Source organism: Copadichromis virginalis, linkage group LG17, assembly GCF_057382275.1.
Source record: "Copadichromis virginalis isolate Kocher_CV1m ecotype Utaka linkage group LG17, C_Virginalis_male_GT1.1, whole genome shotgun sequence".
Classification (NCBI taxonomy): domain Eukaryota; kingdom Metazoa; phylum Chordata; class Actinopteri; order Cichliformes; family Cichlidae; genus Copadichromis; species Copadichromis virginalis.
This window is the reverse complement of record NC_140634.1, coordinates 31,500,226-31,525,424: the sequence shown is the minus strand read 5'-3', so window position 1 is coordinate 31,525,424 and position 25,199 is coordinate 31,500,226. Positions and strand designations below refer to the sequence as shown.

General features: G+C 39.6%; 1 protein-coding gene across 1 annotated transcript; it reads left to right on the top strand.

Moving 5' to 3' along the window:
* The first annotated feature begins 1,885 nt into the window (after positions 1-1,885).
* ano6 (anoctamin 6) lies at positions 1,886-24,655 on the top strand. The gene is made up of 20 exons (XM_085436085.1): positions 1,886-2,158; positions 10,376-10,446; positions 10,757-10,885; positions 13,588-13,653; positions 13,735-14,022; positions 15,645-15,758; positions 15,861-15,976; positions 16,073-16,207; positions 16,299-16,401; positions 16,599-16,659; positions 16,819-16,964; positions 17,105-17,182; positions 19,269-19,497; positions 19,582-19,751; positions 19,835-19,932; positions 20,399-20,529; positions 20,667-20,872; positions 21,126-21,325; positions 22,853-22,958; positions 23,068-24,655. The coding sequence occupies exons 1-20, from the start codon at positions 2,074-2,076 to the stop codon at positions 23,239-23,241; spliced, it is 2,706 nt and encodes a 901-aa protein (XP_085292211.1). The 5' UTR covers positions 1,886-2,073; the 3' UTR covers positions 23,242-24,655.
* The last annotated feature ends 544 nt before the right edge of the window (positions 24,656-25,199 follow it).

Below are 25,199 nucleotides of genomic sequence, written 5' to 3'. Positions count from 1 at the left end.
GTTTAATGAGTGCAGGCTGTGCAGAACTCAGAGATCACATCACTCCTGTTTTAGCTTTTTGATACTGGAACTTTTTGTCATGGTCCTGGGCCATGTGGGCCCAGTATTCTTAGTTCCTTGTATTTTTGTATTTCGTTCCTTATTTAGACCATGTTTTCTAAGTTGCCCTGTTGTGTTGTTCCCTAAGTGTTTTCCCTTCATGGCTTTTACCCCCTGTGTGCCCCTCTGTGTATCTGTGAGCCCTCGTCTCTCCTTATGTTTTATTCCATGTTTCCCCTGCCCTTTATGTCTAAGTTCTCCCCGTGCTCTCTCTCCCCCCTGTGTGCCCTCTATGTATTTATGAGCCCTCGTCTCCCTTTGTGGTTGTTTCATGTTTCCCCAGCCTGTTATGTCTGTGTTTTCCCCGTGCTCTCTCTCCTCCTGTCTGAACCTCTGTGCCTGTACCCATCAGTGTTATGTTCACCCGCCCTGTCTCGTTATGGTTATCTGTGTCACCTGTGTTCCCCGTGTGTTCCCACTTTCCTCGTTAACCCTCTGTGTATTTCTGTCTGCGTCTTCCTCTGTTCGGTGTCGCGTTCTCCCTCATGCCGTGTGTGGTTCTCCCCGTGTCTTCCGGTATATGTTACTTTAGCTTTTCCCAGTTTAGTGTAGTTTTGTATTGCTTTTGTATCATCGTTATTGTTTATCACTTATCAGCAATAAAGCTGCATTTTTGAGTTTATCCCCCGTGTCTGTGAGTTTGCAATTTGGGTCCTCATCCTGCCTGCCACACGGCCGAAACATGACACTTTTAAGGCCTTTCCTCCCAGCTACATCTCTGACACCTTAGTACCATATGCACCACCACCTACCTGGAGCCCCCTGTTTCAAGAGCCCACCTAAAAATCTAAGGGCACACTTTCAATCCAACTTGTATTTGTGCAAAGAAATTAGAAGTATGATACTTTAATAAATAAACAAAACATATAGCAGCTTAATGTCTTTAAAAAATGTAAAGTAAATACTATTATTTTTATTTTTAAGTATAATATCTAGGGGTTTTTGTTTTTGTTTTAGTCAAAGCCACAGGGAGCCACTGGGGATGGGCAAAAAAAGCCCATATAAATATTGGCAATCTCTCTCTTTTTTTTTTTTTTTTGGCAAACTGGCTTAAAGACAAAAAAAAGGAAAACAAAAATCGTCATCAAGAGAACTGCAGGCCTCACTCGCCTCAGTTAAGGTCAGAGTTCATGATTCAACAATTAGAAAGAGGCTGGGAAGGAATGGCATCCATGGAAGAGTTCCAAGAATAAAACCACAGAGGCTTGTCCCACATTTGCCAGAAGACACCTGGGTTATGTAGGTTAAATAGGTTAAATAAATAGGTTAAATAAAGTGTTTTGAAGTGATCTGATCAAAATCTGGACTTAAATCACGTTGAGATTCTCTGGAATTACTTCTTCGCAGCGCTGTATCATATCCGCAAACCCAAATGCAGTCACTCCAAACAGTTTATAGCATTTAAAAAGGAAACAGAGCATTATGATAAAAGATTACATTACATATTTACTCCCCTGTCCCTGTATTAGTTGCTGACATTGTTTACTGTAGTTGCTAATAAAAAGTTTCATTAGAGGGGAAAACAACACTGGAGACTTTTTTTTATAGAAAGTTGTGTAACTGATAGAAGATTTTCTCTTAAATTGAATGTGAATTATATCAACAAGTATCTGGTCAAGGCCTGGAGAGCTGAGGTCCATGCGCAGAATTATTAATTATGAAAATGTTGATGGGTACAAACCAGAAGAAAGCTACACAGCGTCAGATAACCAACTTTTATTTGAACACTCTCCTCCTCCTCCTCCTCCTCCCCCGCCCCCCTCCAGCCCCACCCGTTTCACACTCGTACAAGTCACTGCATGAAAACTTTACGCGCACTGAACCAACGCTGTGAACTGAAGCAAGAATGCGCGGAGGCTGTGCCTTGAAATCAAAGTGAGAATCGGCACGCTTGTTGGTTTCCGGGTGTGTAGTTTTGTTTTGTTTTTAACTTTTTGTTTGGGAAGTGATGACACTGGAGCTGTCGGCAGGACTATGAGCGACCACGACATCCTCGAGATGGAGTCCGACATGGAGGATCTGGGGGATATAGAGCTGGGCATGATAGAAGAGGAAGTTGGTGAGAGAACATGGTCTTTTGCAACAGTTGTCTGCATGCTATTCCGGAGCGCGGACTCGGTCTGGGTTTTATCCTCGTGATGCTGTGGGTCCTTATCGAGACAGCTGTCGATATTCTTAGGCCACGTTATCTCCGGGAACTCATCTTTTGCTACTCTGTAGTGGAGAAATTATTACTATTGTAACTCCTTTAAACAAAGTCCCCTTTCTCTTATGTATTCTGCACTCCGGTATAGTTAAGATATTTACTTTTTACTCTATAATATGTAGTCCCAGTATGGCGCAAATACAGTGTTGCTCAAGGATAGATGACGGTGTGCAGTGTTACAGATTGATCAGGAATGGGCATGTGCAGAGAGACAATTGAGCACCAGTGGAGGTGTGGTGCACAATACAGCTTCGGACATCTCCAAGAACCCAAGATTACAAATGACTATAGTTTCTCGGTATTCCTAGATCTACCTTGCTACCACACAGAAACACCTCTCAGCGAGCTTTTGTTGTTCGGGTTTTTTCACATTCCTGAATCTGCAAACCGAAACCATAACTCCGCTGCTGAACAGAATGTGTCCTGGGCTCGTCTTCATCTCTGTACCCAGAGTAGATTCTGCTGCAGTGTTTCTATGAAATCTATATCATACCTGTCTCATCTAAAGTGACGCAGGCCTATCGATGACATGTTTTTTCTCTCTCCCTTTGTTCACTGATGTCTTAGATAATAGATCATAAGATAAGATCATAAAATAGATCATGAAGAGCATCTCACTGTAAAGGCACTCTAGTCTAATGGAGGGTTCGTTTCATTACAATCATTTTACAGGACTGTGGTGGTCAGTGCATTCACCAACAAAGTAGTCTTAATGAACGTCAAATGTAAAACGGTCACACTGGCTGTGGTTGAGGTGGTGTCAGTCACTTTGGCTTCTTACCCAGCTTTCTTTTTTATGCTTGAGTAAGCATGATGCTTGATCTCAATACAGGCACAGTTGCTGAAGGTGCACCGGATGTACCCATTTTACGAACGAAGATGAGAAAATCAGGTTTAAGCACTTTTCATGAAAACCAATAATTATTTATTGGTTTTCATGAAACTATACAGCCATATTTGTGTCCTGACTTGCAATAGAGCTGGTGCTCGATTCTTATCTGTTGTGAAACGTCCCCTGAGATCGAGCAGAAAAGCAACTCCTGCCGTTTCGTAAGATACCTTTTTTTTTAAACCATCTTCGGCCTCGCCTCTGTCAGTGCGCCCCAGGGTGGCTGTGGCTACAATGTAGCTTGCCATCACCAGTGTGTGAATGGGTGGGTGACTGGATGTGTGAAGCGCTTTGGGGTCCTTAGGGACTAGTAAAGCGCTATACAAATACAGGCCATTTACCATTTTTACCATTCAAAATTATTATTATGTACGCCTTAAGGTCACATACCTAGGCACCACAATGCTTCAAAAGCTGTTTTTTTTTCTTTTAAGGAATAATCCATTTTCCTCTCATTGTTACATGTGCCTTTTTTTTCTTTTTTCTTTTTTGTACATTGATGTGTCGGATGTACTCTAAGGAAGGAAGTAGCCTGCGACTGGGTTAGTGGTTTCTGACAAAATAAAAGATTTCAGTTGCATGCTTTTCAAATGACTCACACTTTCTGAATCAGTTATGGTTGCAGAGGTTCTGTAACAGCGTTTGTGTTCGGAGACTGACGATTTCAGATGAATGTGTGTCTGTCTGAACTGCTTAAAACCCGGGCTGTATGTTATGTCACTGCACTTTGTGGGATGACTGCAGTATAGAAGTCAGACCGTGAGCCTGCTTGAAGACTTTCAAAGGAGAAATTGTTGATTTTAAGAGCAGTGTTTTTTCCTCACGCTCCCTAAGCATGTTACTATGGCCTGTGTTATGAAAACAACATCTGTCTCCAGTTAGTTTTCTTTTCCACTTTATATGGAAACACTGCAAGACTTCCCATATTCGATTTTTAGGTCATCTGTTTTTTTGAAATAAGGGACAAAAGATTTATGAGGCAAATGGGAGAGGCTGCAGTGTTATTTTTATTATGTATTTTCTTGTTTTGACATAGTCTGTGGTGGGAAAGTATGTATGTTGAGCAGCGGAATTTCTATTTTGTATCAGGGGATTCATAGAACAATTGTGGTGAGTAGGACGTTTTGTGCAAGCAATAAATCAGCGAGAGAGTGTGATGTTAAAGGAAGTGAAAAGCAGTCTGTGGTGCTTCAGTGAGCACTGCAGAGCTAGAGCATTAGCTATAACTCAGTGGAAAACAAAGGTTAAAGAAAAGCGGGTCAGTAGTCCTTAAGAATGCTGTAGACTGGTGGGGAATAAAAAGCTGGAATGGAATAGGGAATGAAGCTCCAGTTGAGTCATTTTGTAGGCAAAACAAACAAGAGTTCACTGATTTAATTGAAAATGAACTTCAGTTGTTTTCTACAGCATCTGAAAAAGTGGTTGGGTGGAGTATGTGAGCTGTTTCTGGGCTCTAAAGTGGGGAATGCCAGAAAAAACGTTCAAGAATAACTGCTCTTTCAGCCTACTGATGCATATTTCCATCAACAATAAGCTCCTATAAGTAGATACCTTCTTAATATAATATATGGGATCTTACCTTTTGCTTTGTTTACCTTAGGTGACTAAACCATTTGTACTGTAGGACCTTAACTCAGTGTAACTATAAGTTACTGTACTGTACTTAACTATACAGAACTGTTATAATCAGTAGTATATGCATAAACATATATGTACACCTATTAGAGAGCATAATTTACCTACTGTAGTTTATGGGCTAAACTGATATTTTAGACACATTTAGTTTAAAGGGCACACATGCTTTTCCTTATTCTCTGGCACATTTTTGCTGTAGTATGAGAGATAGTTACATTAAACATGGCCAAAAGTCTCACAAAATAAGGTCAGATAATGTGCATCCAGTCCTTATGAGTCAAAAGCTTAGGGCACACACTTTTATTCTGTTTTTTATGTTTGTTTAATTCTACTTTAAGGGGAATCCCCTCACTTAGTCATGGCTGTCCCCACCCACCTGTTGGTCAAAGATAACTTAAAGGGACGAGACCCAAAATGGCCTGTTTCAGACACTGGAGTGACAGAGAGTTCGGATATAGAGATATATGAGGACCATTCTGAACTGTAAATCATAAAGCGCTATTCTGCTAAAGTTGTATATGAGCATCAGCCCTTTCATAACAGGTTTATGACCATATGACAACGCTGTAAAAGAACAGCGTTGTAACCGTGCTTTCAGTCCATATCTGTCATTGCCTTCACAGCTGCGCCCTCCCATGATTTTATCTTGTGGAACTCCAATTAAATCAAAATCTCCTCACAGACATATGAACACCCGTGTCTGTTTTTATGTGCATGCCCCAGCAGGCGTACAGACACACTCATCCTCTCTGTTGTGGCTGACAAAGATATGTATTAGGACAAACATGAGATGCAGGTCAAACTGCAACTAAAAGACTAAAAGAGAAATAGTAGCAGCATAAATTCTGTGCTATAAATGCAACAGAAGTCCATACATTCTCTGTACAAATCTTTTCTGGAAAAAAAGCTAGAATATAAAATCTATATAATCTGCTAGTAATGCATCTTCTGCAGTACTTAGTCTGCAGTCACTTAATCATGGACATTTGGATGTTTGGCTGGACATGGATAATTTCAGGCTTTCAGTGAATTATCTGGCTGGAATGATTTTACAGCATGCATATTTAATGGCTTTAAAATAAACAAGAACTGGTTACACATGGTGAAAATTACACACATATAACACCCAATTGTTTCAATAATTCAGCCACAGATTTGAGGTAAAGTTAAAGAATTTGGGGCTAGTCCTCCTTTTTCATTGTTCCATCCACTTTTTGTAATGCACCAGTACCGCTGGCAGCATAACAGCCCCCAGAGCGTGTTCAGTGTTCTTGGGTTTGACAGCCTCACCTTTACTCTTCCAAGCACACCTCTTGTCATTGCTGTCATGGCTATACAACTTTTCCCCTTCAGACCATAAAACCTTTCGCCAGGCGTAATCTGGTTTATGTGGGCAGGTGCAAATTTCAGTTGACCTTGCACCTCCTCTCAGTCAACGGCAATGCAAAACAGACTCTACTGTGGTGTTCCAGCAGTTTCCAGTTCAAAGCAGTGTTTAGCCTTGGTTTGTATGTTCTCCTGAAAATCCTAACTAGGGCTGCCACAAACGATTATTTTCATAGTCGACTTGTCACCAATTATTTTTGCGATTAGTCGACTAATCAGATCATGCATCCACTGGACGTACAACGTACAGCTTATTGCACTAGCATGCATCTGCTCTTATATAACTATCATTAGCTTACAGCTTTAAGTGTTTAAGGTATGTGCTAACTAAAAATAAAGACAAGATGATAGTTTATTACATTTTAATGAGTTTAATAAACTCAGCCGTCTGCTCCTTGCTATCTAAAATATAACAGGACACCGGAGTATATTCTCGAGCATCTCACACTTCTGATAATCAGTTGTCTGCTTTGAACAAATAATATACTGAAAAAAGCCAAACAATAACATTAAGTTATGTAACTGACTTATATATGTTTAACCTGAGTAGCGAAAGACGGCCGTGGGTTTGAAAGCGATTTGCTGATGTTGTGCCAAAAACTGATTTCCGGTATTTGCCAAAAACTTGTTGGTGAAACATATTTCAAATATATCCCTCATGAATTATATCAAGTCACCTTGAGCAACAAACAACATTTGGTGGCTCAAGAGTTGGCAGTTCGTCTTGTAATCGGAAGGTTGCCGGTTCGAGCCCCGGCTCCGACAGTCTCAGTCGTTGTGTCCTTGGGCAAGACACTTCACCAGTTGCCTACTGGTGCTGGTCAGAGGGCCCGGTGGCGCCAGTGTCCGGCAGCCTCGCCTCTGTCAGTGCGCCCCAGGGCGGCTGTGGCTACAATGTAGCTTGCCATCACCAGTGTGTGAATGGGTGAATGACTGAATGTAGTGTAAAGCGCTTTGGGGTCCTTAGGGACTAAGTAAAGCACTATACAAATACAGGCCATTTACCATTCCTGTAACAAGGTAGAAGCTGCAATCAGTTTTTGGCAGTGACTTTTATGTATCCTTTATTTATGCAGTTAAAAAAAAAATTCTTGTTTACTTTAAAAATGTCTCTTTTAAGAGTAATCTGGCCAAGAGGACAGTTGAAATTGCAACAAATGCAAAAATTGTTTTGTTAAGATATTTTAAGTGGACAAAAGGAAGGTGGTTGATTATAATGTAAGTATAATAACACAGTTACAAAGATACTTGAGAAACAGGTAATTTTTAATTTTATATATAACCCCTTTGTAATACCTGTTCACCGAAGTTTATTTAGCAACATACATAACAATATTACACATAAAAAACACACGGAAACATTGGAAATCACTTTTTGGCACAACACCGGGAGTCCGGTGTTCTCACCGGCTCTAGTGAGCCTTAAGCCCCGGCTAGCTATCAAGCTGGTGAGTAACAAACGCCTCCGAAAACATCGGAGCGCTTTTGAAAATATGCGGTGTCTTGATAAACTGAGCAAATATTTGAAGTTCACACAGCTACATTCTCGCCTGAAAATATGTTAAACGTTTATTTTGTGACCCAGAAAGAATAATAAGAGTAATATTAAAACTAACTAGCTTCCGCCATTGTTGGAAACTGAGCAGGGCCGCGCTATGAATTCTGGGATAGGTTGGGCCACGAAGTATACACCCGACCTATCCTTCAAATCTGGGGAAATGAAGGGAGCATTTGCACGATCTTGGAATCTGCAATTAATTAGAAATGTCTTTCCAAAGTTGTGACAGTTAGTGACAATGACAGTTTTCCTCCTTAGTGTCAAGACTAGCGAGTTAAACTCAGAGTGCAGGTTTATTGCTGGGAAAATTCTTCATAGAAATAACATCACCAAACAAACTCAAATCACCAATACGGGACTAGACACTAAACTGGGCACTGAAACCTAAAACTAGAAAACCTGAGGAAACAAACCAGAACTAAGAGTGAGGAAATTTACAGGAAAATGAGGGTTGAAAACACAGCAGGAAGTGAGGATTTGGAAACAGGAAGAAACACAGCTGGGACAAATCAGACATAATGAGACGAGGGAACGCAAAACTAGATACCCTGGCATAGGAGACAGACTATCAAAATAAAACAGGAAATACACCATGTACGCACAGACACGGACTCAGAGACACAAGCTTAACACTACGATAATACTGATACGGTACAGAGGGAACATAAGGACAGAGATGACCAGACAGGAGACGTGGGACCAGGACAGGCACAGAGAGACACAGACTTGATACTGAACAGAGGGAACACGGAGTACAGGGACAGGAATGACATGAGACACGACCGACAGGGGAACAAGAGAATAAACATGAGGGCAGAATTAAACCGAAGAACTAGAAATCACAAAGCCAGGAGAACTAAAGATCTAGAAATACAAAACAGAAACCAAACCCCTAATAGTCATGAACCACGATGAAAACAAAAATGAAAAAACTAAATTCAAAACACTGGGTCACTGACCCAGGACTGACACTTAGATTTTCAGAGTTCCTTCAATTTTGTTTTAAGTATTGGTCCAAGATTGCTGACAAAAACAAATTATTTCTGTGCTAGCAAAGAGAAACTACCATTTTGGGGTGGCTGTAGCTCAGGAGGTAGAGGAGGTCATCCACTAATCGGTTGGCGCTTCAGTCTATGTGCAAAATATCCTTGGGCAAGATACTAACCCCAAGTTGCTCAATGATGCATCCATCGGAGTGTGAATGTTAAACAGAAAGCAATTAACCACTGTTAAAAGTGCTTATATGAATGGTGAATCCTCATTCACCCAACCAGTCCATTTACCAGTTCTAGTCAATCACAATCACATAACCTCTGCCAAGTTATTAAAAGATTGAAGCGCATTTATATATTTGAGTTAGGGCTGGGCCATATCATACCATTCACGGTAATACTGGTATAATGTTGGGCAATGATAAGAAAATGAAATATCGCGATAGAATATGGGTAAAACACGCATGCGCAGTGCCTTTGTTTTCATATGCACATGGAGGAAAAAGCGTGCCGGCGACGGGAAATGAGAAGAGTGAAAGCGGATCACTGAATGAAACGGATGAACCAGAACTGGTTTGTAAAAATGCTGCAACTTTAGTGGTGTGGAACTGGTTTATCTTTCGTCCATCAGATACACAACAAAGCACTATTTTTGGTAGCGCATGCTAGCGGGCCGTCGTTATTACCGTGTTTTTTGGAAAATACGACACACTTAAAATACATCCTTTGATTTTTTCTTAAAATCGACAGTGCCCCTTATAATCCCGTGTGCCTTATGTATGAATTCTGGTTGTGTTTACTGACCTCGAAACGATTTTATGTGGTACACAGCGCTCGAAAATCTGTCAGACGTTTTAGTACGACTTTGCTAAGCTACGAAGCCGCACCGCTTGATGGATTGTCGGAGCATTACGGCTATCGTAGGCAGGAGCCTCTCGGAGTGATACGTACTGTGCTTCAACATAATATTACCATATTGTGTGTGTATAACCTCTTTCTAAGTTTTGTGGATCTTATACATGGTTATGCTGAGGATATGTCGGCCAATTTCCACTGGAAATGCATTTTGGTTAAACTGACAGCAAGGAATTTGCACTGTTACATTTTTATATAACTTTAATGCACATAAAAAACAGCTGCTTGTTTAAGTGAAAATACATTGATGGGTTTTTTTTCCACTAATAAAGTTGTGGAGTTGTAAAGTATTTTGTCTAGTGTCAATTATATTGTCAGTTATATCGTTATCGCAAATTTTCAAATGTATATCGTGATAAATATTTTTGGCCATATTGCCCTGCTCTAATTTGAGTATCTGAATATTTGAGTCTGTATATATAATTTTTACTCTGTGAGAAAATCCAAAAGAAACTCAAACTTGTGCACCACACTCTTGTTTTTAAAGATGAATGCTGTATCATCATTCCACTCTGGAGAAAGAACAAGCCAAAGAAATCATTAAAAGCCCCAAATTCCCTGATATTCATGCCCATGATAAGTTTATGCAAACCTCTGTCCAAAACTGCATGTCTGTTCTTTGTTCATTGTTGCATTTGCATTCCTATTTATATATGCAATCTTCTTCTTCTTTCTTTCTTTCTTTTTTTTTGCAGTATACCCAGAGGAGTTTTTACCAACTTATCACTCTATCAAAGAAGGAGGAAACGTAATTAAAGCACAAGAGGTGAGTCAACAGACAATGAAGTAACATTAAACCCCTAACATAATATTATGAGCTTTACTGAAACTTAGTGGGTCGGACTGTGTGGTGAGAGAGGGGGAGGGAGAGGAGAGCAGGGCGTTACAGTGTTTGTTGACCTACGTTACACGTTGAATAGGCAGGTCCAGGTCAGCGTTAACATTGTTTCTGCTGCGACTGTCTCCAAGCTGGACATTTACTTGTGATTATGTTCAACAAGTATGACGTTATGGAGGAAGAGGAGTATGAGTTTCATCCTGTAGATTTACCCAGTGAGCCTTGTTTTTCCCCTCAGGTAGGGTTTAATGACAAACCAGACTCCCTGTTCTTCAATGATGGTGTTAGGAGGATTGACTTTGTCCTGGCGTATGAAGATGAGGACAAAAAGGAATATGAGAAGAGGCATGTGTTCCAGAGACGCAAGGTAAGCTTGTTTTTCTTTTAACCTTATTGAGCATTTTAGTAAAACGCACCATGCCATTAAATCCAAAGGTACTGGGTGTACTGCAAACGGTGCAAAGTGGAGTAAATTGTGCATAGCAGAGAGATGACATTATAGTAATAAAAAGCTTAATTTGCATAGTTCTTTGTAAAACACGGTGGTTTCTGGTATGTATGTGGGAGCCTGGATATACGGGTCTTTATATCTCATTAGTAAAATGATAAAATCAATTTTAAATTTCACTGGAAGCTGGTGAAGGGAAGCAAGAAAGTGTGAGTGCGGGCAAGCCTAGCTGTTATGTCAGTGTGATTACTGACCTTCAAGAAGCTGTCCGGGTGAAAAAGAATTGCAATGGAGGACATTTAAAGATATCCAACTGTTAATGGTAATGTTAAGGTTGTCATCGTCAACATAGTAACATATGAGATGCCTTTAAAGCTCTTAAGTAGATGGCCAGGAGAGTAGCAGATAGTTGGAGAGTTGGACCAAAGCGCTTCTAGTGAGAATATTTAGCTATTAATGATTTTTAGCTATCAGAATATAATGAAAACCATTTAAGAAAAGTGATGCCAACCTAGTTCAACAACCTGTCATATAAGACCGGTGTGATCAGTGGTGTTAAAGGCTCGGGGACTGCAAACAGCCTGCTATGCCAGCATTCAGAATCCATGGAGAGTAGTTATGATGTTAGATTTAGAGTGTTAGTATTGACATTTGATCTCTGAGCGTCTATTCTTTTCACCAGTGACTCTCTGGTTCGATTCCCAATGGGTTTTATCTGAATGCCTTCGTTTTGACTTTAAGATCTGACTGCATTTTATGTGTCCTAATGAGTTATATAACAACATTCTTCTAATAGAATAATCTAACATCATAACGTATACACAGAGTGCATGCAGGCGAATGTATATAGCCAAAATTTTCTCAGTGTTTGATTTATTACTCATACAAATGGCAGAGTCTGTTTCTTATTTGTAAATGGAGTTTTTGTTTGCACTTGGATTAGTCTGTCAGTCTGTGGCTTCACATTATTCCCCTCTGTCTGTAAATATTATTTATCCAGGATATGAAGCATTAGATTCTGACTGTGAGGTGCTCCTGGCTATATTCCTTGAGAGAGCTAATGAAGAGCATCATTTTTTCAATTAGATGCTCAAAGTTCATCATCAGAACAGATCTGTTTGGCCATGAGTAATTTTTAATTTATGTTTTTAGATTTTGTGGTGCAAAAATGTTAAACCGCCACAAAACAAAGTCAGTTGGTTTGTAACTGAAGAGAAGGAAAAATAGAAAGAAAGAAGACCAACTCTTCCTGGTCTGGTTTCTGTTATTAGTATTAGACTGAAGGATGAACTGGCATATCCAGGCTTGTTTGTCCTCTTTCACAACAGGTTTACAGTCAGGTTTGTATATAATATAATGCTTGGAAATGAATATGTTGTTGTTAGAAAAGAAGTGCCACATGTTTTCCACTTGATTGAGATGAGAGCTGTGAATAAATACAGGCAGTGGGTGTAGACAGCTGCAACCCAGCTCCAAGTCCGTAAAAGCCGATCAGCCAGTTTTACTGAGTTCCTTGGAAAAGATTTGCCTATAAAGTTACTGGAAGTATCACAGTCCTGGGCTTTGGACTCAGTTTGCGGACTAGAGATTTCCTCTCTATTCGTTAATGTTACGTTTGTTTCTTAGTTTGACTGTTCATTCTTGATTGACTCGTTCCTGAATATCTTGAGTTCTGTGTTTCCGTTAATGCTGATTTCAGTTACTATTCTGCTTTAGGTTGTTTGGTTTGGTCTCGAGGGTTTTTTTTAGCCTTTCCTTTCTGTGTCAGGTTCAGATGTCAGGGTCATTGTCTCTGTGTTTAGTTGCTTCCTCTTTCCTTTTGATAGTCTTGCCACTTGCACTTTATGTTTAGTTCTACTTCCCTTGTTTCCACTTGCTTCATTACTCCTTGCATTTATTGTCTCCCTTTAACATTTGTCTAGTCATCCCTTTAGCTCTGTAGCAGCTTACTGGGAGCTTTCCTGTTTGGAATCTGTAGCATATCTTGATATCTTCCCTATTTTGATCCCTTGTTTAGCACATGACAGGAAATGAAATTTCCTAAGTCTGTTAGAACTGAGGAAACATTATATTCATAAGAAATCCAGCAAGCGGAGAGTCTCTAAAAGTCACTCGATTAACTTTGTTGTTCCAGAGCATAACTTTGGTCAAACACAGGTTGCTTAACTTTATTCTGCTCTGACTGCTGGGAAGGTGTGGTTCTTTGACATGCTGTTGGTTAAATGGAATTATTATGATTGTCTATATACATCGCATGCAATTGTGGTATTTCCTGTTTCTCAATGAGTAATCTTTCTGCTAACAAAGTTAGCAGTAATAAAGACTGAAGCTATTTTTAGCTTTGCTTCATTAACAGTTCCTTGAAAGTGTCCATGAGGTGCTGAATGTGACAATTTAGCGATACCAAATTATTCACCAAATGAATACACCGAAGACAGAGCGCAGTTCCTGCACCAGGAGAGCAACATGATGCAGTATTACAGTATTATATCGAGTTTTTAGTACATCTTTTTGAATAATAAATACATAAATCAGTCAACTAAAGGGGCCATGAAAGTATCTGCTGTATCCAGCGATTAATTTGCATTTGATATTTATTTTTTTATTGTCTTATTCTTTAGAGACGGCGAGAATACTTTGAGGCCAGCCTGATGAAGATGGGCATGGAGTTGGAGGCCACACAGTCTGTAAGTGGATGTTCTTGCCTGGAGGTTACTGTTTCTGTCCCCGTATCTCTTACTTTAACTGAATTCTCTCTTTGTTTGCAGGTTTTAGATGAAAAACTCATGTTTTTGAAAGTTCACATGCCATGGGATGTGCTGTGCACCTATGCCGAGGTCCTGCATATCAAGCTTCCCATACAGCCCAACGACATGCCGGCCCGCCCCTCCCCGTTGCGCTTTTTCTCCTGCATCACCAAGCACTTCTATCCCGATGAGAAACTGATCAGTAAGGAGTCCGAGTTCTTCACCGCCCCCTTTGAGAAGGATCGACAAGATCTCTTCTGTATCAAGGACAAAGATCTCTTCTTCACTCCATCGATGAGGAGCAGGATGGTAGGTTGTTCCATGTAGCTGCCATAAGTTCAGGCTGCCTGCAACTCTCCCTACACATAAATATGTCAATGGATTTATGGATTTCATGTTAAAATCACTAAAGTCAGGGTTCACAGACAACCTTAAAATGCCTTCATTTTAAAGGAACTTGATTTGAAATAATAGTCATCTTAAAACTTAACTTAACTTTTTCCATGAATTTGTGGTTTAAGTCTTATGTACAACATATTACGTATACTTTCACAAATCGCACATTAAAATAGTGGAGAAAAAGTTAGCAGGACTGGAAAATACAAGTTTGGACCAAGAACAAAAACTTTTATGCTCCTAGGTGAATGATTTAGTAATGGTTTGCTGTCATAACAATTTATTTTGAAGTGGTATGTAAGGAAACAGGCGTAAGAGACTCTGGAGAGGTGGAGGTATGCACCGGATACATGGGATCAGTAGAGCCAAGACTGAATGCATGTGCGACTGAGAAAGAGACGGGTGGAAATGTTAAAGTTTAAAGAGTGCAGATATTAAATGTACATGGATTTAAATACCTGGGTTCAAGCATCCAAGGCAACAGGCAGTGCACAAGGCAAGTGAAGAAGAGTGTCAGGGGTGATTTGTGATAGAAGCACAGCAGCAAGAGTGAAAAGGAAGATTTACAAGATGATATGATGTATGGTTTGAAGATTATGGCACTTCCAAAAATACAGGGGGTGGAGCTGGAGGTAACAGAGTTAAAGATGTTCAGATTTTCATTGGAGTGACCAGAATGGTCAGGATTAGAAATGAGTATGTCAAATAGACAACAGTTTGAACAGTTTGGAGACAAAACTAGAGAGGAAGGTGGTTTCTGCATTTGGAGGGATAGTGGACACATTGTTCAAAGTTGAAGATGGAGCTGGGAGGCAGGAGGAAAAGAGCAAGACCATAGAGAAGAAGGACATGCAGAGGGTTTGTGTGACAGAGGAGGATGTTGGAGTAGAGGTGGAGGAAGGTGATCTGCTCTGGTTAAACTGAATTTATATTGCACCAAATCACAACAGCAGTTGCCTCAGGGAACTTTATATTGTAAGGTAAAGACCCTACAATAATACAGAGAAACCCCAACAATCAGATGACCTCCTTTGAGCAAGCACTTGACGACAGTGGGAATGAAAAACTCCCTTTTAACAGGAAGAAACCTCCAGGCTCAAGCAGGAGGAGTCATCTGCTGGTTGGGGGTTAGAGGAGGCAAAAAAGACAAAAGACACACACTGTGGAAGAGAGCCAGAGATATACAATAACTAATGATTAAATGCAAAGAGGTCAGAGACGCAGGGTGCTCTGTCGAATCCAGTTTTTTCCCCAACTGCAGTACGGAAAGAACTGCATGCAATTGGACAATTTCCTCATTAGTTTATTTTTCCAAAGTGATGATTCCAAACCTAGAACACTTGAGACACCCATTTAAATAAAATAACAAATATCCGTTGTTAGAAATTATATAATTATCTTATAGTTTTTTATTTGATTTGAAAAAGTCAAGAGCTCCTTTTAGATTGACAGAGATGGTTTTGTCTATGAAGAAAAAAATCAATGTATTATAAAATAGTAGAATGATAACTTTTTGACTCTTTCTCTTTTCTTAGGCGTATTACATCCTGAGCCGAGCCCCCTATGACATACGAGGCAACATAAAGAAGTTTGGCATCACCAAACTGCTGGACAGTGGAGTTTACAAAGCGGCCTATCCCATCCACGATGTAAGCCACAATATTTTCTGCTTTATTTTGCATACTGCGTATTGTCTTGTTTAGCCAAGCTGTACTATGTTATGTTAATGGCTTCACTGCTCGTCATGTCAGTGTCGGTTCAATGTCAAGTCCCAAGAACCAGAGTGTCCCAATGAAAGATACCTGCTCTATGAAGAATGGGCTCATCCCAAAAGCTTCTACAAGATCCAACCGCTGGACCTCATACGGTAAATCTTTTTTCTGTGCATAAAAAATTGTCTTCTCTGTTTGTTCAAGAAAAATTAGTAGTAATTATTAATAACTCTAATTATTTTTATTGACAGGAACTACTACGGGGAGAAGATTGGCATCTACTTTGCCTGGTTGGGTTTCTACACGAGAATGCTCACTTGGGCTGCTGTTGTTGGGATCGGCTGTTTCATCTACGGGTACTATACCCGGGACACCAGCACCTGGAGGTACTACAAACAATTTATTTCTCTTTAATGATTTTAAATGTTTAAAAAAATGCTCTTTAATGGTCTGTCTTGTGTCTTTGAAATGCTGCAGCAAAGAAGTGTGCGACCCTGATATTGGGGGAAAAATAGTCATGTGTCCACAGTGTGACACGTGCCAATACTGGACATTAAACAGCACCTGTAACACTTCGAAAGTGAGTTCTGTTTTATTGTATTTGAATGCATCTTTTCCTGTCTTTAATGTTGCTCAGTATACTTTGCAGCACAGCGCTCACCTCACAGTAGGTAGCACTGTTGCCAGATTTGCATAGTGAAATGTGTGGCTGCTGTTTTACTTTGTGACACAGCTGCAGCTGCCATTGAAATTTTATCTCTTTCTCTCTTTTTTAAGAATCTTTGCATATTTGATAACTTTGGGACGTTAGTGTTTGCAGTTTTCATGTCAGTCTGGGGTAAGTTTGATACAGTTTCTACCAGATTTTATCTTCTGTTATTATCTTTGCTTTTGCATCATCTTTGGTATTATTAATAGAACACCCTATTTATATTGCGCTTCCTTCTCTTATAACTGCCTGGCTTGTTGTTTCCTGTGTTTGTTTCGCTTTGTGCAGTGACTTTGTTCCTAGAGTTCTGGAAGCGCTACCAGGCAGAGCTGGAGTACGAGTGGGACACTGTGGAGTTCCTGGAACAGGAAGAGCCACCTCGCCCAGAATATGAAGCCAAATGTATCTATGAGAGGAAAAACCCCATTACAGGGGTAAATCCCACATACTTTTTCTCCAGCTAATCTCAGCTTGAGTTTTGATTTTCTCCATTTACAATGCATCAGTGAGTTTCACCTCTTCAAATATTGTTGCTGAGGTTCATAATTTCATTTTATTTATGTCTGCTATTTAGGTGAAGGAAAAGGTGCCATACACAGCCTGTGGACGATGTGTCCGTGTGTCGATAGGAATGACAACAGTCATTTTCTGGGTGAGTCATGAATTAAATGTCTTTTTTGTGTCTACTTTTTTTTTTATACAAAGAAGAAGAAATACACAACAGGAATAGTGAGAACAATATATAAACTCCTTTTAAGGTATACCCTTCTTTTAATTTTATTATTTTACATAACAGCATGGAAAGAAAAACGTCTAATCCTTAGGAGGCCTTAAAATGATTATTATTTATTTAACAGAAAGTAAGCCAAACAAAGAAACAGTATTTGAAAAACTATGTACAACCTTATTGTTTCTATAGGAATTAAGAGGTTAAATATATAGCCAGGTGCTGCTAGTCAAATGCACTATTAACTGCTCATTAGCAAGTGAGAGCACTACTATAAAAGTAAAAGCCAAAGAAAAGACAAAAGAGTATGGCTTGTTTGGGAAGGTTGCCTGGAGAAAGTATCTTCTTCCTAAGAAGAACATGGCAGCACAGCTTAGGTTTGCAAAGTTGATATCTGAACAAACCACATGATTTCTGTAACGATCCCTTTTGTAAAGATGAGACTACAGTGGAGCTGTTTGGCTATTATCCACAAGATAATTGTTTGGAGAAAACCAAACACAGCATCTCAACACAAACACCCCATACCAACTGTGAAGCATGGCGGTGGATGGGTGATGGTTTGGGCTTGTTTTGCAACCACAGGACCAAAGAATCAAGGTGTCACAATGTCCCAGACCTCATTGAAATGCGGTGGTGGGAGTTGAACAGAACTGTAAACAAGCAAATGTCCACATATCTCAATGAAATGAAGCAATGTTGTAAAGAAGAGCAGGCCAAAATTCTTCCACAGTGCTGTGAGACACTAATAAAGTCACAAAGAAAAAAATTAATTATTGTAGTGAAAGTTTGTTCTACAAGCCAATTAATTTTGTTCTGATATTCAATTCAATTCAATTGTATTTATATAGCACCAAATCACAACAACAGTCGCCTCAAGACGCTTTATATTGTACAGTAGATCGTACAATAATAGATTCAGAGAAAACCCAACAATCATATGACCCCCTATGACCAAGCACTTTGGCGACAGTGGGAAGGAAAAACTTTTAACAGGAAGAAACCTCCGGCAGAACCAGGCTCAGGGAGGGGCGGGGCCATCTGCTGCGACCGGTTGGGGTGAGAGAAGGAAAACAGGATAAAGACATGCTGTGGAAGAGAGACAGAGGTTAATAACAGATATGATTCAATGCAGAGAGGTCTGTTAATACATAGTGAGTGAGAAAGGTGACTGGAAAGGAAAAACTCAATGCATCATTGGAATCCCCGGCAGCCTATGTCTATTGCAGCATAACTAAGGGAGGATTCAGGGTCACCTGGTCCAGCCCCAACTATATGCTTTAGCAAAGAGGAAAGTTTTAAGCCTAATATTAAAGGTAGAGATAGTGTCTGTCTCCCGAATCCAAACTAGAAGCTGCTTCCACAGAAGAGGGGCCTGAAAACTGAAGGCTCTGCCTCCCATTCTACTTTTAAATACTCTAGGAACAACAAATAAGCCTGCAGTGTGAGAGTGAAGTGCTCTAATAGGGTGATATGGTACTACAAGGTCATTAAGATAAGATGGGGCCTGATTATTTAACACCTTGTATGTGAGGAGCAAGATTTTGAATTCAATTCTGGATTTAACAGGAAGCCAATGAAGGGAAGCCAAAACAGGAGAAATCTGCTCTCTCTTTCTAGTCCCTGTCAGGACTCTTGCTGCAGCAAGATATGTACGGAACTATTTCACTTACTACTTCCTTTTTACAATAATTATATACTATTATTTATATATTATGGTTTCAGTTCACAAAAAAACAAATTTTGCTTTAAAATAAAATGTCCATTTTAACCAATGTAATATTGAGCAGGAAGTATTGATCTATAAAAGTAGCTAGGGTACATGGAACAGTTTCCTCTTTGACTCCACATGTTTTCAAGCATCCTGCTATTCCAGCTGTCTTTCCCCACATCTCTTGACTGTCAGAAAGAATTTGTAATAATTTTGTTTTGTTTTGTTTATTTATTTATTTATTTATTTATTTATTTATTTATTTATTTATTTATTTATTTTACTGATTTTGTCCTTTAGATAATGTTGATCCTGGCATCTGTTGTGGCCATCACTGTATACCGCCTGGCTGTCTTCTTTACGTTTTCTCGTGAACTGCGGAATACAAACTTGACAATTGCTGAGCCAATAAAGGAGTATGTGACACCTCAGATGGCCACTTCTGTCACAGCATCACTGATTAGCTTTGTTGTAATCATGATCCTCAATATTCTATATGAGCGGGTCGCCATCTGGATCACAGACTTCGGTGAGTTAAACATCCAACTGTACTGTCTTTCCTCAATGGAAAATAACCTAATCCACAGTCTTTTCATATCCGACACAATAACAGAGCTTCCACGAACCAAGACGGACTATGAGAACAGCTTGACTCTGAAGATGTTCCTCTTTCAATTTGTCAACTATTACTCCTCATGTTTCTACATCGCCTTTGCAAAGGGGAAAGCAGTTGGCCATCCAGGAAAGCCTGTTTATCTTTTGGGAAAATACAGAAATGAGGAGGTACTATTAGTCCATAAAGTGTTTACATAGCCAAGTAAATAGCTAGATATCCATGGCTGTCAATGTGTGTCTTTGATTTGCAGTGTGATCCGGGTGGTTGTTTGATTGAGCTGACGACTCAGCTGGCAATCATCATGGGTGGAAAAGCCATCTGGAACAACATCCAGGAGGTCTTGATACCGTAAGGACTCGGAATCTAGGACCTGTTTTTGTTGAGATGAGGTTGAATGCTAACTAGCCATCTTTTAAAAAGCTGTCCTTTTACTGTATACATACATTTGCTTGAAAAGTGAATGGACCCACTTTTTCCTCAACAATTCTACGAACTTTTCAATTAAATCCAGTCCATTTGAGCTGATGTGGTCTATACGTCAACTACATTTTTATCTGTTGCGTATTTTAAGCTTGAACTAAAAAGTCAACCATTTGGACAGCTGCCAAACCTCTAATGAACAGAAAATTGCTAATTGCATGAGCATCTCTTTCAATTTAGACAAAGGGATGTCTTTTCAAAGGTCGTGACTTCACAGAAAGATTTAGCTCAGTAAACACGATATGTCGCTTACAACAGTGTTCAAATCGACTAGATAAATAGGCAACGATACTTACTTACTGTTACTTTACGCCATCTCTTCCATCCTTTCAAGGTGGTTGAAGAATTTAATTTATCGCCACTGCGTCCATGTGACATCGGAGAAAGTGATTCCTCGCTGGGAGCAGGACTACCAGCTTCAACCCAGCTCAAAACTAGGACTGTTCTATGAATACCTTGAGATGGGTGAGATGGCAATACATTATTGGCACTTTGTCTGTTATATTTGCAGCTGCTGTTGTTGATAACAGAACCTGAATATACAGAATAATTGATTATTTTATTAATACCTGGTGCACTGGGAAACCTCTTGTTCCTTACAGCCATCCAATTTGGCTTTGTGACCCTGTTTGTGGCCTCCTTCCCTCTGGCTCCGGCCCTGGCTCTGCTCAACAATATAATAGAAATTCGGGTTGATGCTTGGAAAATCACCACTCAGTTTCGCCGTGATGTGCCAGAGAAGGCACAGCACATAGGAGCCTGGCAGCCCATTCTTCAAGGCATCACTATCCTGGCTGTGGTAACAAATGTAAGCTGATAATTACACCCAAACGCTAGTTTTTTTAACTCATTTTACAGGCGATTACAATCTCAGCCCTTCAGTTTAGTTAACTACTATAACTGTACCACAGTTATTATCTGCAGCCCAAAATGACTATATGTTTGTCAAAAATACAAGAAAATGTTGTGCAAAAAGAAAAGTCTCACATTTTAACTTTTACAACCAGTTTTGTGCTTTTTCTGCATTAACTTTGTGCCCTGATGTTTGTCTGTTTCAACAGGCCATGATCATTGCTTTCACGTCGGACATGATCCCACGGCTGGTCTACTACTGGTCTTTCTCAGTGTACCCCTACGGCAATAATACTGAAAACACCATGAAGGGCTACATCAACAGCTCGCTGTCGGTATTCAGTACCAACGATTTTCCCCCAGTTGATGATGAATATATCCACACGCCTCCCAACCTAACCACTTGCAGGTACAAAGACTGAATCATCATTTTCATTTAAAATTAGCTTCCACACTTTCTAGATAGTGCGAGGTGGACTGGAAGGACAAGGGCTTAAACCTTTTGTTTGTTAGTCCATTTGGACATAAGAACATCACACAGCAGATTTGATCAACTCCACTATGAAGGTGCATTATAGGATTTAGATCTGGTAACTGTGGAGGCCATTTAAGTACAGTGAATGTATTGTCATTTTTAGGCTTGAGATTGCTTGAGCTTTGTGACATGGTTAGTTATGATGAGAAAAGACCACAGCAACAATATTTGGGTAAGATGTAACATTTAAATGATGCTCAGTGTCCCAAAAAGATATTTCCCACATCATTACACCACCAGCACCCTAAACTGATTTAAAGGCAGGATGGAGCAATACCTTCATGTTGTTTACGCTCAGTTCTAATCGTACCCTCCAAATGGAGACTCATCAGACCAGGAAATGTTTTTCCAGTCTCGTGAGTTTGTGCACTCTAAAGCAGTCTGACTCGTCACCTCTGACATCAAAGGTGTTTTTTCCCCAGAGACCTCCAGCTCACTGGATATTTTATTTTCTTCACACCATCTTCTAAACTAGCTAGAAATGGTTGTGTGGGGAAATCCCAGTAGATCAGCAGTTTCTGATCATCCCATTGGGCACCAAAAACCTTATTACACTCCAAGCCACTTAAATTACCTTTCTTCTCCATCCTGATGTTCACTTTGAACTTCAGCAGGGCGTTTTGATATTGTGTATATGCCTAAATACAGTAAGTTACTGCCAGGTTATTGGCTGATAAGATATTTACCTTAATTAGGAGTTGAAAAATATGTACTTAATGAAGTGGCCAGTGAGCGTATTTGAATGTATGTAACTTGGGGAAAAAAAGGTTCCAATTAAGTGAGTTGACTGTGAGTTTTTATTTAACCTTAGTTAGATCATATATGCATGAACATGCAGAAACCTATACACGCATATGTGTTTGTTTAAGTGCAAGTAAATAGCAAACAGTCCCTGCAAGTATGTGCAAGACAACCTGATTTAATCACAGTTATAAGATTTACTGAAAAGAAGTTTTATCTGTAGCCTTGAAAAATGCAAGGAGAATGACTAAGCTGAGGGAGGGAGTACAGACTAAGGACAAGAGAGGAATGCAGACCAAAGCTATTTTGGTATTAGGCATGGGGGCAGGGCTTGGTTTCAGCAGGGCAAAGACAGAGTCCAGATCAGAGTCGAGGAATGGACCGAGTAATGCTGGAGGTTGACGAGACGGGCTTTAGTAGCGTGTGAACACAAATGAGCTTCAAAACATTCCAGAAACGACTGAAAAACTGTTGAGCTCGAACCAAAGAGTGGAGAAGGGTGAAGAGCAGCTGTGGCCTGACTTATACTCATATAATCAAGCACAGACAAATTATATTCTGCAGTCATAAAAAAAAGATTAAAGCTGAGAAATACAGAAACAAATGTATGGCAAATCAGTGCGGGTTTGAAGAAAACTACTGAAAACTTTTCTCTTACAGGTATCGAGATTATCGGTTTCCCCCCGGGCACCAAAGACAGTACGAATACAACATGTTCTACTGGCATGTGATCGCTGCCAAAATGGCTTTTATAATTGTTGTGGAGGTGAGTAGAAACTAAATAAATAGAAACCGATCACGTCAGAAAAGGATAATTTAAGAACATGCCAATGGAAGTGTTCACTTCTTTTTTTTGTGTGTGTGTGTGTTCGCAGCACATTGTTTATTTTACCAAGTTCATCCTGGCCTACATAATCCCCGACGTCCCGTATGCTGTTAAAGAACAAATCAAACGGGAAAAATACCTGACCCAGGTGATCCTCCACGAGACCAACCTGAAGCTGGTGTCCAAACGTTTAAAGGCAACTGAAACTGAAACTGAAAGCTGAGCATTTACAAAAGAAGGACTTGGAGGTGGATGAAAACGGATGGGACACGAAAGCAGAACCTTTTAAGTGTGTCACAAGAAGAGTGTTCTTTTTCTCTGTATTCAATTCAGTTTTATTTATACAGCACCAAATCACAACAACAGTCACCTCAAGGGGCTTTATCTTGTAATGTAGACCCTACAATAATATTATGATTACCAAGTTAATAAAGCATGAACTGTCTGACAGGAAACACCATCCTTGAGGAACTGCAGGACGGCGAACGGAAAAACCAGAAAAACCACTGATGTGTAGTCTTCCCTAACCACTATTTTCTTGCCCTGGACTGCCTTGATGTGTTTGGTGGTGAAAACGCACTTTAAGAGTCTTGTTTTTCTGGTGAAATAAATTTAGCTGACCCTTTAAATATAAAGATAACAGCACAGGTGGAAAAGGCTGCAGCAGAATGCCGAATATGAACTTTTGGCTCAAGAAATGTGAATTGTAATCTTTTTTTTTAATTACAAAAAACCACAAATCCGTCTTGACGTTAAAGACCAAAACACAAATACTAAAATCAAGAAAAATGTAACATTTAGCACATTGGTGATTTTTTTTTTTTAAATTAATTGCCATGCTGTATGTTTTATGCATTGACTTTTGCAACCGGATTTATTCAAAAAGGGGGGAAAGGCAGGTAAGGACGTCAAATCAGTGCTTTCAACTGTGAATCGTTTAGTTTTTTTTCCCTTCTTTCAGCTCTTTCACATATTTTTCTTGGCTGTTACAGAGATGACCTTTCAAGTCATACCAAAGGATACATTAATCTTAAGCATTTTTTTTAGTTATGCTATTCTTTTTGCTTGTTTTGGGTATATCAGACTAGAGCAGTTCTCACTTTAGCATCTCACTCTGTCCACCTTCCTCCACATGGGTGTGCACAGCTTTCGCACACATTTAATAATCACCAATATTGCAAAATGCAGATATGCAGTGTTGGTATAATGCTTTTGTCACCTCTGTTAAAGAGCTCACAATGTTGCACGGCATAAATGTGCAGGAGATTGTCCCCATTAAACTTTACATGTGTTTATTTTGTGAGGTGGGGGTTCTAGTAAGGAGAATAATCAACAAGTTTTGTATATAAAAAAATATGTTGAAGTGGGGAAAACATAATATATCCTATGAAAAAACTTTGGTGAATATAAGTCTTGTGTATGACCACTGCACTTCATTTTTTATTCTGAAATGATGGTTCAGGCCTTTTTATGTTATCCCGTGTCAGTCATGAAAGTACCTCTTTTAATCCACTTTGTCCTGAACGTAAGTATAATCACCAGTAACAGTATCATATATCAATATCTTTATTGTCTTGTTGTTTTATACGGTCATTAAATTGTTTTTTATATATATCTATAAAAAGCATATTTCGTGTCTTACGTCATACATTTCATTTAGCCCTCAACTCTGATATGAATACAAGTGTAGTGCTCACATTAGTAAAATTAAACACGGCCATTATACTGAGATGAGGGGGTGCACCACAACAGAAAGGCAAAAATCAAAGACTCAGCAAAAACTTCTCAGTGATACTTAGCAGAAGCAGCTACCTTAGAACGCCTCACAGCACTGTCTAAATTATCCTTAATTTTAATGGTCACCTGACCAAATAAACTCTAAAACCAGCAGGGATGTCAAACATAAGGCTGGGGGGCTTGACCTGGCCTGCAAAGACAATCCAGCCTACTAGACGGCTTTGGAAAATGTTAAGAATTTTTACTACTTTTTCACAGTTTTCCCTACTGATAAATAGCTCCCACGTGGCCATTGGTATTACACCAAAGTAAGTAACTGATAAACAAATGACAAAAGTTCCCTTTTTCACTACCTGCTATGGAAATTGTGTTAGCAATGGGTCCAGAGTTTTTGTGGGGGTTTTTAAGAGAACTCTTATTTACAGCTTATTTATTTCTTGCTAT

Excerpts from the sequence above, each read along its gene's own strand:
- ano6 (XM_085436085.1), top strand. The coding sequence starts at position 2,074 with ATGAGCGACCACGACATCCTCGAGATGGAGTCCGACATGGAGGATCTG. Across the intron at positions 14,023-15,644 it reads CATCGATGAGGAGCAGGATG|GCGTATTACATCCTGAGCCG; the intron begins GTAGGTTGTTCC and ends CTCTTTTCTTAG. Across the intron at positions 19,498-19,581 it reads CATCTGGATCACAGACTTCG|AGCTTCCACGAACCAAGACG; the intron begins GTGAGTTAAACA and ends ACACAATAACAG.